The following is a 14,316-nucleotide window of genomic DNA, read 5'->3' as shown; positions in this document are numbered from 1 at the left end:
GGCTGGCCACAGGTAACTAAAGCCAAGAGAAGCAAACCCATGGTGGCCAGGGTTGTGGCACAGCAGGTAAAGCCACCGCCTGCAGTGTCGGTATCCCATATAGGCGCTGGTTCAAGTCCCAGCTGCTCCACCTCCAATCCAGTTCTCTGGGAAGGCAGCAAAAAATGACCCAGGAGCTTGGGTCCCTGCACCCATGTGGAAGACCCAGAAGAAGCTCCTGGCTCCAGGCTTGGGTATTGCAACCACTTGGGGATTGAACCAGGAGGTAGAAGAGCTCTCTGTCTACTTCTGGCTTTCAAATAAAATAAGGCCGGCGCCGTGGCTCAGTAGGCTAATCCTCCGCCTTGCGGCGCCGGCACACCGGGTTCTAGTCCCGGTTGGGGCGCCGGATTCTGTCCTGGTTGCCCCTCTTCCAGGCCAGCTCTCTGCTATGGCCAGGGAGTGCAGTGGAGGATGGCCCAAGTCCTTGGGCCCTGCACCCGCATGGGAGACCAGGAAAAGCACCTGGATCCTGGCTCCTGCCATTGGATCAGCGCGGTGCGCCGGCTGCAGCGGCGGCCATTGGAGGGTGAACCAACGGCAAAGGAAGACCTTTCTCTCTGTCTCTCTCTCACTGTCCACTCTGCCTGTCAAAAATAAAATAAAATAAAATAAAATAAAATAAAATAAATCTTTCAGAGGGATAGGATGTGGGGATGGAGGGGAGAGGGAGAGAGGGAGAGAGGGCGAGAGAGAAGCAAAACTGGCCGGGTGGTTTCTGTCCTGTTTCCCACTGTATACACGTCAGCCATGCCTTCCTCCAGAACCAGGACTGGAGCGGTCCACTGATGTCTGTCTGTCTCCCTGGTACCAGGAGCCGTGCCGGGGAGGGTAGATGTTTCATAAGCACCTGCGGAACCAGCGCGTGGACGCACAGCGTGAGGGCGCGGCCACAGAAGGGCAGCGCGGGGGAGGGGGACGCGAGCCTGTGCAGAGCTGCCCTCACCCGCGGCATCCTGGGTCCCTCGGCCACGTGGGGGCCTCCGAGGACGGAAGTAAAGGTAGAGCTCGCACACAGCCAGGTCTCAGCGCCTTCTGCGTCTCATCGCCCACCTTACAGAGGAAGCTCAGGCCGGCCCCAACCCAGCACCCAACCTCAAGTCTGCCTGGGACCCAACCCCTCCTCTGCCCCTCGGCCCAGCCCCTGGGGCCCCAGGCAGGAGCCAGAGCCAGGCTCCTCCAGTTTCAGGACCCACAGCCCAGCCCGCCCCACCCTCCGGCCCGCCCAGAGAGCAAACAGCGCCGGCCTCCTTCCCTCCTCCTCCGCCCGGCGGTTCCCGCACCCACCCCTCCCAGCCAGGAGCCTTTCCCTGCCCCTGCCCAGGGCTGGCGGGCCGGAGAGGAGCTCCCAGGGAAACACAGGGCCCTGGCTGGGTCCAGGGCAGCCCCCTGGGTCCTGCCCCCCAGTTTGCCCCCGCCCCGCCCACCTGGGGACTCCTTGAGACTGAGCCCTGGACCGAGCACAGCACAGTCCCCCTGTGTCAGTCACCTGCACCCCACTCCTCTGCGTGCACCCGCCAGCCTCCCTGAGGTGCCCCTGGCCTGTGGTCCTCCCCACCGCCCCCCGGGGAGGCCACTCCTGCTGTCCCAGGTCTGCCCGCCCCTTCACCTCTGCTGCGGTCCCTGGAAGCCGTCCCTTGTGCTTTTTTTTTTTTTGACAGGCAGAGTGGACAGTGAGAGAGAGAGAGATAGAGAGAAAGGTCTTCCTTTGCCGTTGGTTCACCCTCCAATGGCCGCCAGGGCCGGTGCGCTGCGGCCGGCGCACTGCGCTGATCCGATGGCAGGAGCCAGGTGCCTCTCCTGGTCTCCCATGGGGTGCAGGGCCCAAGCACTTGGACCATCCTCCACTGCACTCCCGGGCCACAGCAGAGAGCTGGCCTGGAAGAGGGGCAACCGGGACAGAATCCGGCGCCATGACTGGGACTAGAACCCGGTGTGCCGGCGCCGCAAGGTGGAGGATTAGCCTAGTGAGCCGCAGCACCGGCCCCCCTTGTGTTTCTACCCTCCCCCCCCCGTCTTCTGTCTCCCCAAGCGCTGGGATGTTCTCCCCTCTCCCACCCTCTCCCCTCCCCCTCCCACAGCAGGTGCATATGCCTTAGCATGGCCTTCCTTGCCTCTTCTTCCTTGGCAAACTCCTATTCATCCTTCAAAACCCCAGAGGCTGCAGGAAGGGCTTTGTCTGCGGGCCACACCAGGCCCTGGGCTGCTCCAGGACACCGCACGCCAGCAGGTCCAGCTCCCTTCAACCTAGTTCCCTTCTTGAAAGACGAGGGGTCTGGGCGGAGAGGCAGATCTCCAGGGGCCCCAGCGTCCCTGCCCCCGCCCCTCAGCCAGCTGCAGCTCCCACCCCCTCTCCCTGTCCTGGGACTTCAGCCTCCCCCTCAGCCCGGGGGACTGCGGGCGAGGGCTGGCGGGGCCAGGGCGCGGCCTCCTTTGCGGCCAGCGGCCAGTGAAGGAGGAAACCCTGGAACCGGGGCGGAGGCTCCAGTTTCGGTCTCCCCTGCGGCTCCCGATGCCCGCCAGGCTGTGGGGTCGGCGGGGCCGGGCACCTGCACAGTCCACATCGAGACCCAGGCCCCACCCTTCGCCCCCAGACCCAGGGACCCGGGCCCCAGCCCCTCCTCCCTCAGACCCAGGGACCTGGAAACCAGCCCCTCCTCCCTCAGACCCAGCGACATGGGCCCCAGCCCCTCCTCCCTCAGACCCAGCGACATGGGCCCCAGCCCCTCCTCCCTCAGACCCAGGGACCTGGGACCCTGCCCCTCCTCCCTCAGACCCAGGGACCTGGGAACCAGCCCCTCCTCCCTCAGACCCAGGGACCTGGGACCCTGCCCCTCCTCCCTCAGACCCTCCTCCCTCAGACCCAGGGACCTGGGACCCTGCCCCTCCTCCCTCAGACCCTCCTCCCTCAGACCCAGGGACCTGGGACCCTGCCCCTCCTCCCTCAGACCCAGGGACTTGGGCCCCTGCCCCTCCTCCCTCAGACCCAGGGACCTGGGCCCCAGCCCCTCCTCCCTCAGACCCAGGGACCTGGGACCCTGCCCCTCCTCCCTCAGACCCTCCTCCCTCAGACCCAGGGACCTGGGACCCTGCCCCTCCTCCCTCAGACCCTCCTCCCTCAGACCCAGGGACGTGGGCCCCAGCCCCTCCTCCCTCAGACCCAGGGACTTGGGCCCCTGCCCCTCCTCCCTCAGACCCAGGGACCTGGGCCCCAGCCCCTCCTCCCTCAGACCCTCCTCCCTCAGACCCAGGGACCTGGGACCCTGCCCCTCCTCCCTCAGACCCAGGGACTTGGGCCCCTGCCCCTCCTCCCTCAGACCCAGGGACCTGGGCCCCAGCCCCTCCTCCCTCAGACCCAGGGACCTGGGCCCCAGCCCCTCCTCCCTCAGACCCAGGGGTCCAGGGCCAGCCCTCCTGGCTCAGACCCAGGGCCCCTCCTCTCTCAGAGCAGAGTGCAGCCCCCTCACACACACACACACACACACACACACACACACACACGGCTGCCTTGTCCACGCCCTCTGCTGACTAAGGGGTCTGGGCCCTTCCCAGTCTGTGTCCAGGTCACAGCCCAGACCATGGTGACCGGCCTCCGCAGGGTCAGTGAGGCAAGGGGGATGGGCTCCCCCCTCGAGCTCCGGCCCAGCCAAGCTCACAAACTGTCCAGGACAGGAGAGGGCAGCGCGGGGCGGCCCCTGCCTGCGTGCTGCTCCCCAGAGGCCACCCCAGCCCGCAGCCCACTCCCCCGCTGGGCGGCGCCCTCCCCAGAACCTGGCTCCTCCTTAGGCCACTTGGGCTGTCCGACCTGCCCTTCAGGTTGGGCCGAGCCTACCCTCCTCCTCCAGGAAGCCTGCCCTGCCCGCTCCGCAGCTTGCTGGGGGCTTCCGCAGGGCCCTCAGTGTCCCGCTCGGGGCTCTGTCCTCACTTTGCTCTCTGCCAGGCTGTGTCCTAGACGCTCCCAAGACCCCACCCTCCCAGCGTCGTCCCCCTCTGGGGACCTGCAGCACAGAGGGGTTCAGTAAGTTGCCCAGGGCCACACAGCCGGGTAGGGACAGCGTCGGGGTCGGAGCAGCCAGGGCGTGGGTGGTGTGGCGCAGGGGCGCCCAGACCCTACAGATGCTGGCTCTGTAGCTGTGCACGAACTACTTAGCCTGTAGGTGCCTCAGTCTCCCATCTGTGATAACTGGGGGTAACTGGACCCGCTTCGTAGAATGTCAGTGCGCTCGCTCTCTCTCTCTCTCTCTCTCTCTCTCACACACACACACACACACACACACACACACTTACAATGCACTGGCAAGAGTAACCAAGCAGGATACAAGAAGATACAACAGAAGCTGGCGTTGCGGAGTGGCGAGTTAAGCCCCTCCCTGTGACGTTAGTACTGGGACATGGGTTCTAGTCCCAGCTGCTCCACTTCCGATCCAGCTCTCTGCTGTGGCCTGGGAAAGCAGTGGAAGATGGCCCAGGTCCTTGGGCCCCTGCACCTGCATAGGAGACCTGGAGGAAGCCCCTGGCTCCTGGCTTTGGATCCGCCCAGCCCAGGCTGTTGCAGCCATTTGGGGAGTGAACCAGCAGATGGAAGACCTCTCTCTCTCTAACTGCCTTTCACACCAATGTCTCAGTAAACACATACGTAAAACCTAAGAAGACGCAGTCACTCAGTAAGCAGCGCCAGAGTCGCGAAGCGGCAAAGCCAGGACTCCAAGCCGCACCTGCCGGGCGGTGGCCCTGTCCTGCTCTCACCGACCCGGGTCCAGGCTCACTCAGCCCAGTCCGTGGAGTTGACGTGGGTCAGGTGAAGCAATGGAGCAGTCACACGCATGCCGGCACCACGTGCCAGAGCCGCTCCGAGAAGCCGGCGTTTAGGTGTCCACCGGCTGGGGGAAGCCAGGGGGCCATCAGCGGGAGCACCACTGTCAGCAGAGACCACGGCAGTGCAAAGGCCCTGGGGCGGGGAGGGGGCAGCTGTGCCAGACGCCCGCCCACGGCTTCACCTGGAGGTCTGAGCTCAGGGTCCCATGCTGAGACTGGAGAGGGGGGAGGGGCGGGGAGGCCACTGAGGAGGCCAGGTGGGCTCCAGGTCAGTCGGGGGTGGCCGGAGCTGGGCAGAGGACAGGCGGGGAGGGGGCGACCCTGGGTAAATTCCCAAACCCTCCTGGGCCTCATCTGTGAAATGGGACCACCCCCCACACACACACACCATGGAGAGGAACCCCGCCTCCCCCAGGGGGACCCCATGTGGGATCAGGGGTGTCCCGCCCCGCGACGGCTGTGTTCCCCACCCATTGTTGTCACACCGGAGTCCATTAAGCTTTCCATTAAGCTTTCCGGCTGCCCCAGCCCTCTCCTGGGTCTCTCCCGGCCCCGCCCCCAGGCCAGGTGAGCGCTCAGGTATGCGGAGGCGGCCGCCCAGGGAGGGAGCTGGAAGGAGGGGCCGGCGGCCTGGAAGGGACCCGAGAGCTGGGAACAGGTGAGCACAGAGCCTGACGGGGCCGGTGAGGAGGTCGGCCAGGAGAGGAGGGGGCTGGGGGCTGGCTGGGCCCCTGGGCCTGGGGGAGGAGGGGCTGGGGTCCAGATTCCTGGGTCTAGGGCCTGAACCCCTGGGTCTGAGGGAGGAGGGGCTGGGGTCCAGATTCCTGGGTCTGAGGGTGGAGGGGCCCGGCCGAGGCTCACTGGCCCCCGCCCCCAGGTCCGGTCCTCACATCCTTGCCAGTTCCCAGAGCGTCTGCAGGTGGCAGGAGCCCCCCCCTCTCAGCGCCATGAGCACCCCTACTGGGTAAGTGCCCCCTGCCACCTCCCCTCCCCCACTCCGCAGATCCTGTTCAGGGCAGCCGGGCTGTGGCCCTGGCTGAGGGAGTGTGGACACCGAGGAGGAAGCCGGGCCACCTCCCTGCTCGCCCAGCACCCGTGGCCAGGAGCTCTGGCTCCGGAGCAGACAGACAGACCTGGCAGCAAATTAGGGGGCTGGTGGTCAGCAGGGGGCTGACCTCTGCCGGTCCCCCCACCCTGTGAACCAGGGGCAGCCTCCAGAGCTTGCCAGGGTCCTGCCCGTGCAGCCGTCAGTTCTCCCAGGCGGCAGGTGCCGGGCTCAGGGGCACTGCAGCCGCGGCTGTTGTCCCCTGGTTACCAAACACCAGGGCACGCGGAAGAGCGCATGGAAAAATGGAATGACAAGATGAGCTTCCTTGGGTGCGAAATGTTTCGAAATCCAAGCAGCTTTTGAAGTTCCCTGGTATTTTTTTTTTCGGGATTGTTTCTAGCGAGCCTGGTCTTGTGCACGCAGCTCACGGGAGAGCGCCAGCCCCACCACGGTCAAATCCTGCCGGGCAGGACCAGGGCTGGGAGAGGAGTTGGGCTAAAAGGGCTTCCCAGGCACGGAGCCGCTGCCCGTGCCTGAGCTCTGGGCCGCTGGGGAAGGGGGGACCACAGAAAGATCTGTCTGGGAGACCCTGGCCTTTAGGGTGGGAGGAGAGGCCCCTGACAGGCCCTGTCGCATTCACAGTCATTCAGTGCCCACCGTGTGCTGGCCCTCGCATGGCCGGGAGGAGGGGGACAGAGACCCCAGAGAACGCCTCCCCTGGGTCGCAGGTGCACCTGGCCCCTAACCCATCTGGGGGTGCCAGCTCCCAGAGGAGAGACAAAGTCTGCTGCCAGGGTGGGGCAAGGGGCAGCTGGGGTCAGCAAGGACCGGGCAGGGGCAGCCCTGGGGTCCAGCATGGACGAGGCAGGGCAGCCCCGGGGACCAGTGAGGGCGGGGCGGGGGCGGCCCCGGGATCCACGCAGGCGAGGAGGGGGCGGCCCCCGGGGTTCACGCAGGTGGGCGGGGCAGCCCCGGGGCCCCGCCCAGGTCAGTGCGACAGCGGAGCCCTTGCCCCCTGGCACCACGCAGCACCCACCGCACCTGTCTTCTCAAAACCCTGCTCTGGCCCTGCGCTCCGCGCCGCCCACTGCCCCCACCACGCAGGCGCGGCCGCTCTCTGAGGCGCCCACAGCCCCCTCCCCCCTCTCCCCCTTCCCCAGCCCAGAGGCCGCCCCCAAGCCGAGTGCCAAGTCCATCTATGGTGAGTGGAGCGGAGGGAGCCCCAGGCCCCCGACTAGAATTCAGGGCTGGGGGAGGGGGCTGGGGCTGAACCCTGGGTCTGAGGGAGGAGGGAGGGGCCTAGACCCCTGGGTCTGAGGGAGGAGGGGCTGGGCCTGGACTCCTGGTCTGAGGGAGGAGGGGCTGGGCCTGGACCCCTGGGTCTGAGGGAGGAGGGGCTGGGGCCTGGACTCCTGGTCTGAGGGAGGAGGGGCTGGGGCCTGGACCCCTGGGTCTGAGGGAGGAGGGGCTGGGGGCCTGGATCCCTGGGTCTGAGGGAGGTGGTGGGGCCTGCACCCCGGTCTGAGGGAGGAGGTGGGGCTGCACTCCGGTCTGAGGGAGGAGGTGGGGCTGCACTCCGGGGTTCACCGCGTCTCCCCACAGAGCAGAGGAAGCGGTACTCCACGGTGGTCATGGCCGACGTGTCCCAGTACCTGGTCAATGTGAGTCCGTGCCCCGGGGGACTGCCCTGGGGGAGTGGGGATACCCCGGCCGCACACAGCGCTTGCTCTGCCCCGACGGCACGTGGCCGTGCTTGCGGGACTCGGATGCGCGCTGGCCGTCGGAGGCCTTCCTGGAGGAGGCACGGCGCTCTCTGGTTCCAGCACCTGGTGACCTTCTGCCTGGGGGAGGAGGACGGCGTGCACACGGTGGAGGACGCCGCGAGGAAGCTGGCCGCCATGGACAGCCAGGGCCGCGTCTGGGCGCAGGAGATGCTGCTGCGGGTGTCCCCCGGCCACGTGGCGCTGCTCGACCCGGTCTCCAAGGTGCCGCGCGGGGAGCGCCAGGGGCGGGGGGACCCCGGGGCCGGCCGGGGCTGAGTCGCGCTGCCCCGCAGGAGGAGCTGGAGTCGTACCCGCTGGGCGCCGTGCTGCGCTGCGACGCCGTGACGCCGCCGGGCCGCGGCCGCGCGCTGCTGCTGCTGGTGTGCCAGGAGCCCGAGCGCGCGCAGCCCGACGTGCACTTCTTCCAGGGCCTGCGCCTCGGGGTGAGCGGCCTGCGGGGCGGGGCCTCCCGCGACGGGCGGGGCCTGCGTGGTGGGCGGGGGGCGTGAGTCCTGGGGCGAGGGAGGGCGGGGGAGGCGGCCGCACTGGGGGTCCGTGGTGGGGTCCTGGCACCCATGGAGAGTGGGGGGCGTGAGTCCTGGGGCTAGGGCCTTCCGGGGTCCAGGGCCTCGGGCTATCCAGCAGGGGTGGATAGGGCGGGGCTGGGGCGGGGCCTGACGGCGTGATTGGCAGGCGGAGCTGATCCGAGAGGACATCCAGGGCGCTCTGCAGAATTTCCGCTCGGGCCGCGGGGAGCGCAGGGCGGCGGCGCTCAGGTGAGGGTCCGCGCCGTGGGCAGGGGCGGGCAGAGCGTGGCCGGGGTCTCACGGAGCGCCCCGGGTCGCAGCCTCAGCCTCCCCACTGCCCTCCGCAGGGCCACCCAGGAGGAGCTGCAGCGCGGACCCGCGCCCGCCGCCGAGACCCCGCCCCTGCAGCGCCGCCCGTCGGTGCGCGCCGTGGTCAGCGCGGCGGGGCCGGCCGTGGAGCGCGCGCGACCCCGGGAGGGGCCCATCCCCGAGGCGGAGGAGGCGCAGGCACCCGGCCCCACTGACCACCCCAGGGGTCCCGACCTGGCGTCTCTGCAGGCCGAGCGCGAAGTGGTGAGGGGCGGGGCCTGCCGCCGAGGGGAGGGGCCAGACGGCTGTCGAGGGAGGGGCGGGGCCGGACTCCGGCTGCGGGGTGGAGCTTCGTTCTGGGGGCGGGGCCTTGTCCGGCCGGCGGGCAGGGGAGCCCCAGGCTGGCCTCTCTGGGGTCGGCGGCCGGGGTCGGGACTCAGGCCGCCGCCGCCTCCCAGGACATCCTCAACCACGTGTTCGACGACGTGGAGAGCTTTGTGGCGCGGCTGCAGAAGTCCGCCGAGGCGGCCCGCGTGCTGGAGCACCGCGAGCGCGGCCGCAGGACCCGGCGGCGCGCGTCCGGGGGTAAGGGGCGCCCCCGCCGGGTCCCCTCCCCGCGGGGCCTCTGCGGCCGGCCCGCGCTGACCCCGGTCCCCGCGCAGAGGGCCTGCTGACGCTGCGGGCCAGGCCGCCCACGGAGGCCGAGTACGCGGCGGTGCTGCAGAAGATCAAGTACGCCTTCAGCCTGCTGGTGAGCGGGGGCGGGGATTAGGGGCAGGGGCGCGGGGCTGGGGGACCGGGATCGCGGGGCAGGGGCGCGGGCTGGCGCGCGCGGCGCTGACCGGACCCCCTCCCCAGGCCCGGCTGCGCGGCCACATCGCCAACCCGTCCTCGGCGGAGCTGCTGCACTTCCTGTTCGGGCCGCTGCAGATGGTGAGCCCGGCCCGGGCGCCCCGGGGCCCTGCGGCAAGCGCCGGCGAGGAGGGGGCTGACCGCTGTGCCCCGGCAGATCGTAGACACGTCGGGCGGCCCCGAGCTCGCGAGCGGCGTGCGCAGGCCGCACCTGACGTCCGAGGCGGTGGCGCTGCTGCGCGACAACGTCACTCCGCGTGAACACGCGCTCTGGACCTCGCTCGGGGACGCGTGGACCCGCCCGGGGTGAGGGTCGGCCTGGAGGTGTGGCGTGGTGACAGGGAGGCAGGCGGGGCCGAGAGGCGGGGCGTAGTGACTGGGAGCAGGAGGGGCGGGGAGGCGGGGGGCGTGGTGACTGGGGGTGGGGAGGCGGGGGGGCGTGGTGACTGGGGGTAGGAGGGGTGGGGAGGCAGGGGGCATGGTGACTGGGGGTAGGAGAGGCGGGGGGCGTGGTGACTGGGGGTAGGAGGGGCGGGGAGGCGGGGGGCATGGTGACTGGGGGTAGGAGAGGCGGGGGGGCATGGTGATTGGGGGTAAGAGGGGCGGGGAGGCGGGGGGCGTGGTGACTGGGGGTAGGAGAGGCGGGGGGCATGGTGACTGGGGGTAGGAGGGGCGGGGAGGCGGGGGGCGTGGTGACAGGGAGGTAGGCGGGCCGAGAGGCGGGGCGTAGTGACTGGGGAGCAGGAGGGGCGGGGAGGCGGGGGGCGTGGTGACTGGGGGTAGGAGGGGCGGGGAGGCGGGAGGCGTGGCGACTGGGGAGCAGGCGGGGCGCGGTGATTGGAGGAGCAGGGGACGAGGGGCGTGGTGACTGGGAGCAGGCGGGGCCCGGGCGGGAGCGGCAGAGGCGAGCTTGCCGGGAGGGCGTGGCTAAGGAAAGCCGGAGCGCCCCGGACTCGGCACCAGCACTGAGATCCGACCGCAGGGAAAGCAGAGGTAGAAAGGGGAGGCTTCAGACCGAACCCGCTGCCTCGGGTAAGAGGCGGGGCTCGACGGAATGGGCGGAGCCAGGGGCCGGGGCGGAGCTTGCGAAGGGGGGGCCGCGGCCCTGAGCGCCCCCGCCCCGGCGCAGGCTGGAGCTGCCCCCGGAGGAGGGACCCCCGTACAGCCCCGAGTTCTGCAGCGGCTGGGAGCCCCCGGCCGCCGACCCGCAGGGCCGCGCCTGGGAGGACCCGGTGGAGAGGCAGCTGCGGCACGAGCGGCGGCGCCGGCAGGTGAGGCCGGGGCTCCCGGGCGCGCGGCCAGCGGGCTGTCTCCCCGCCTGACCCGCGCCCCTCTCGCTCCCCGCAGCAAAGCGCCCCCAGGGCCGCTGTCAACGGGTGAGTGCCCGGGCAGGCGGGAGGGGGGCGTCGGGGGGAGGGCCGGTGCTCACGCCGCCCCCTCCTCCCTCTCTTTCCCTTCGGTCCGCGCGGCCCGGCTCAGGTGGGTGAGGTGGTGAGGAACTGGGGCGGGGCCGGGGCCAGGGGCGGGGGGCGGGGTCGGGAGGGTGGGAGCGGGGCCCCAACTTATGGGGGGCCCAGGAGGAAGGGGCTGGGGTTGGGTAGTCTGAGAGGACGGAGCTCAGGGGGTCGCAGGACAGGGGCAGGGGTGGGTTTTAAAGGACAGCTCACTGGGGTGGGGGCGGGGGTCAAGCTTCGGGAGGGTGAGCACAGGCGGAGGCGAGGCCGGGAGGCCACTGGGAGGCTGCAGAGGGTCGAGACCCGGCTGCTGGGGCTCCGGCGGAGGCAGGGACCGGGCCCCACATCCCCAGCGCTCCCAGGCTGTGGGCCGGCTGGGTCGCGAGCTCTGGGGTCCTCGGACTAGCAGGGCAGAGAGGTGGGAAGCAAGGGGGGTGAGAAGGCCACAGAGCAGCCAGGCTTAGGGAGACCCAGGGGCCTGGGTAGGCATCTCAGCAGGGACAGCGTGCAGGGAGCTGCCGGCCCCACACAGGGGGCGCCGCGGCCCTGAAGACCCCCCCTCTCTCCTGCGCAGGTAGGCCTGACCGGGCTGAGGTCCCTCTTGTTGGGGGCAGGGCTTTGGCCTGCTGCCTGGTGCCGTGGAAGGCCCAGCCTGCTCCTCTGCGCTCCCCGACACTGGGCGCCAGGCTCCCGGCTTCTGCTCGGCCCAGTGGCCTGCGGTGGGAGCAGCTCCCTGCTCAGGCTGCCTGGGGCCCGGTGTGGCCAAGCCTGTCCCTGTCCCCCTCCCTCGGCTCCCCAGGCTGCAGGAATGGAGACGGGCGGGGGTCTTTGGGGGGCGGGGTGGGGAGCCTCGGAGCTCAGGGCTCTGCAGCAGCCCTCACGGGGAGCAGTCAGGGCACAGGCACACCCGCCTCCCGGCCCAGCCCTGCACACGGCCTCTCTCCCTCTCTCTCCCTCTCCACTCTGGGGCAGGGGCCTTCCTCCTCTCTCCAAGGGGAAGTGGCCATGTCTTCTCCTCGCAGGCGCGGTGGTGCTGCTCAGATCTCAGACCCTGTTAACACTATTAACCCGGCCCCCGCTCCGCCCGCTCCGCCGTAACCCCAGCTCACAGAAGCCGCCCCAGCTGCAGGGACAGCAGCCGGGCCGCCCCACCCCTCACCTGCCACTTCCCCTCCCCCCACCCCAGCCACCAGGATCCCGAGCAGGAAGCCGAGCCCGCGGGGCGGTGGGTCCTGTGTGCCTACGACTTCCAGGCCCGCAATGGCAGCGAGCTGTCCATCCAGCAGGGGGACGTGCTCCAGGTCAGCCGGGCGGGGAGGGGGAGGGGCCGCAGCCGGCCAGCCCCCACCGCAGACCCCGCCTCTCAGCCCGCTCCACTCCACATCCAGGTCCTGGATGACCGGCGCAAGTGGTGGAAGGTCCGGGACCCCCGGGGGCAGGAGGGATACGTGCCTTATAACATCCTGACCCCCCACCCCGGGCCGGGCGGGGACAGCGGCCAGCCCCCGGCCCCGCCCCTGGTGAGCCAGGCAGGGCCTGGGGGTCTGCAGCTCGGAGGTCTGGGGTATGGGTGGGTGGGAGGTGTGAGGGCCAGGACTCAAGATTGGCCCCCACAGGACAGCGCGCCCCCCGCCCCGCGGGCCCCGGCTCCTGCCCGCCCGCGCTGGAACAGCTGCGACAGCCTGGACAACTTGGACGCCAGCGAGAAGGGTGAGTGGACACCTCCCCCGGGGAGCCCCCTGGCCTGAGCACCCGCCGGGCCTGAGCGCGCGCGCCTCCCGCCCGCAGAGAGGTTCTCCCAGATGCTCAGCGTCCACGAGGAGCTGCAGGCGCGCCTGGCCCAGGGCCGCCCGGGCCCCAGCCGCACCGCCCCGGGGCCCCGCGCCGCCGAGCAGCAGCTCAGCCCGCGGTCGGACGCCGCCGAGGTCCGCGCCTGGTTGCAGGCCAAGGGCTTCAGCGCGGGGTGAGTGGGACAGTCACCGCAGGGCTGGGATTTGCCCAAAACTGATTGGCATGCTGTCCCAGCCACTGGCTGGGGCCCCGGAAAGCCCCGCCCCCACAGCGGGATGCGGCCCTACTCCCTGGAGGGCGGGCGCTCTGGAGCGCGGACCCGCGGACAGGCCTGAGCACCCCCTCCCTGCCGCCCTCGCCCAGGACCGTGGAAGCGCTGGGGACGCTGACCGGCGCGCAGCTTTTCTCGCTGCAGAAGGAGGAGCTGCGGGCCGCGAGCCCCGAGGAGGGGGTGCGCGTGTACAGCCAGGTCACGGTGCAGCGCGCGCTGCTCGAGGTGAGCCCGGGCTGCTCCTCGCCCCCCCGCCCGACCGCACGGGGCCGGACCCGGCGGGCTGACCGCCGTCCCCCCTTCAGGACAGGGCGAAGCCGTCGGAGCTGGAAGCAGTGATGCAGAAGCAAAAAAAGAAGGTGGATGGCGAGGTGGACTCGGAGGTCATTTGAGCTTTCTCAGCCCGCGCTGCGAGAGGTGACCACGCAAGCCCGGGGAGCGCGGACTGCAGGATCCCTGTCGAAGGTCGGAGGCCCGGGCCTCCCCACCCTGGGGGCAGACCGGACGGACAGTCCTGGCCGCCGCGCCCTCGCGCGGGTGGGAGTGACAGGGCGCGCTATGGACAGCTCCTCGGCGGCGGCGCGACGTCTTTGCCCCCTGCCCGCCCTCTCGGAGGGGGCCGCTGTGGTCTCCCCTGCCGCCTCCTCCACGCTGCGGGGCCCCCTGAGCCGGCCAGCAGTGTCCTCCAGCCCGGGGCTTCCCTTCCCTTCCCCGTGAAGCCCCCCACCCACCTCTCCCGCCCAGCCCCAGGCTGCTCTGCCGGCACCTGCTGCTCCCTTTGTGAGCCGCCCCGGCTAGAAATCCACGAAGCCCCTCCTCCCTCCCGCAAGCCCCCCACGTATCCCCTGGGGCTGCGAGGGTGCCAGCTGGGGCACCTGCCCTCGCAGCCCCACCCCTCAGGCTGAGTCCGGGCAGGCACAGCTCCGCCCCCAGGGGTGCCCCTGCCCACCCTCAGGAACCAGGCCTTATGCCTCCAAAGACTTCCTGGTCCCCAGGGCCCTCGGGGTAAACAGGCAAGCCCCCGCCTGGGGACTCCAGGGAAGGGCCGGCTGCTCTCCCACCCCTCGTTCTCAACACAGGAACCAGAAACCTCCACTACCCGGGCTGCACACGGGAATGCCCGTGGTCTCGGCCTGCACCCTGGCGGCTGGCCACGGCTGCAGTTCCAGACCCGACCCCTCTCACCACCTCCACGGCGGTGCCCCGTCCCCCACCCCCTGCCCCATCCGCTCAATACAGCGCTGAAACCGTCCGTGGTCTCGTTTCACATCCGCCGCCGCCAGCACCCGCCTCACCTGCCCAGGGCGCTCCCCTCCAGAGCCTCCCCTCCCCCCTCCCCCTCCCCCCCAGCGCTACAGCTGGACTGCGCCTCCCCCATGGTCCTCTCCTGGGAGACCAGCAGGCAGCCAGAACCTGTCCAGGAGGCCAGGCCCAGCCATGATGAATC

At 70.3% G+C, this 14,316-nt stretch overlaps 1 protein-coding gene across 3 annotated transcripts; it reads left to right on the top strand.

The window, feature by feature from the left end:
- The first annotated feature begins 5,365 nt into the window (after positions 1-5,365).
- Positions 5,366-14,121, top strand: EPS8L1 (EPS8 signaling adaptor L1). Of its 3 annotated transcripts, none has more exons than XM_070062777.1 (20): positions 5,366-5,512; positions 5,732-5,818; positions 7,063-7,103; positions 7,505-7,563; positions 7,726-7,887; positions 7,959-8,108; positions 8,359-8,441; positions 8,540-8,765; positions 8,960-9,086; positions 9,164-9,252; positions 9,360-9,434; positions 9,511-9,659; positions 10,483-10,624; positions 10,701-10,729; positions 11,994-12,108; positions 12,196-12,327; positions 12,424-12,517; positions 12,596-12,770; positions 12,962-13,094; positions 13,180-14,121. In XM_070062777.1, the coding sequence occupies exons 1-20, from the start codon at positions 5,436-5,438 to the stop codon at positions 13,288-13,290; spliced, it is 2,256 nt and encodes a 751-aa protein (XP_069918878.1). In that variant the 5' UTR covers positions 5,366-5,435; the 3' UTR covers positions 13,291-14,121. The 3 variants fall into 3 exon arrangements, with proteins under 3 accessions (XP_069918878.1, XP_069918879.1, XP_069918880.1); XM_070062778.1 differs by having other exon boundaries at positions 5,367-5,512; positions 13,175-14,121; XM_070062779.1 differs by having other exon boundaries at positions 5,461-5,545.
- The last annotated feature ends 195 nt before the right edge of the window (positions 14,122-14,316 follow it).

Source organism: Oryctolagus cuniculus, chromosome 18 (assembly GCF_964237555.1).
Source record: "Oryctolagus cuniculus chromosome 18, mOryCun1.1, whole genome shotgun sequence".
Classification (NCBI taxonomy): domain Eukaryota; kingdom Metazoa; phylum Chordata; class Mammalia; order Lagomorpha; family Leporidae; genus Oryctolagus; species Oryctolagus cuniculus.
Note: the sequence above shows the minus strand (reverse complement) of the source record. Positions and strands in the feature narration are given on the sequence as shown.

What these genes read in the sequence shown, in the direction of transcription:
- EPS8L1 (XM_070062777.1), top strand. Translation starts at nt 5,436, where the DNA reads ATGCGGAGGCGGCCGCCCAGGGAGGGAGCTGGAAGGAGGGGCCGGCGG. An exon ending in TGTTCGGGCCGCTGCAGATG is followed by an intron (nt 9,435 to 9,510) that starts GTGAGCCCGGCC and finishes GTGCCCCGGCAG; the next exon opens with ATCGTAGACACGTCGGGCGG. An exon ending in ACGAGCGGCGGCGCCGGCAG is followed by an intron (nt 10,625 to 10,700) that starts GTGAGGCCGGGG and finishes CGCTCCCCGCAG; the next exon opens with CAAAGCGCCCCCAGGGCCGC.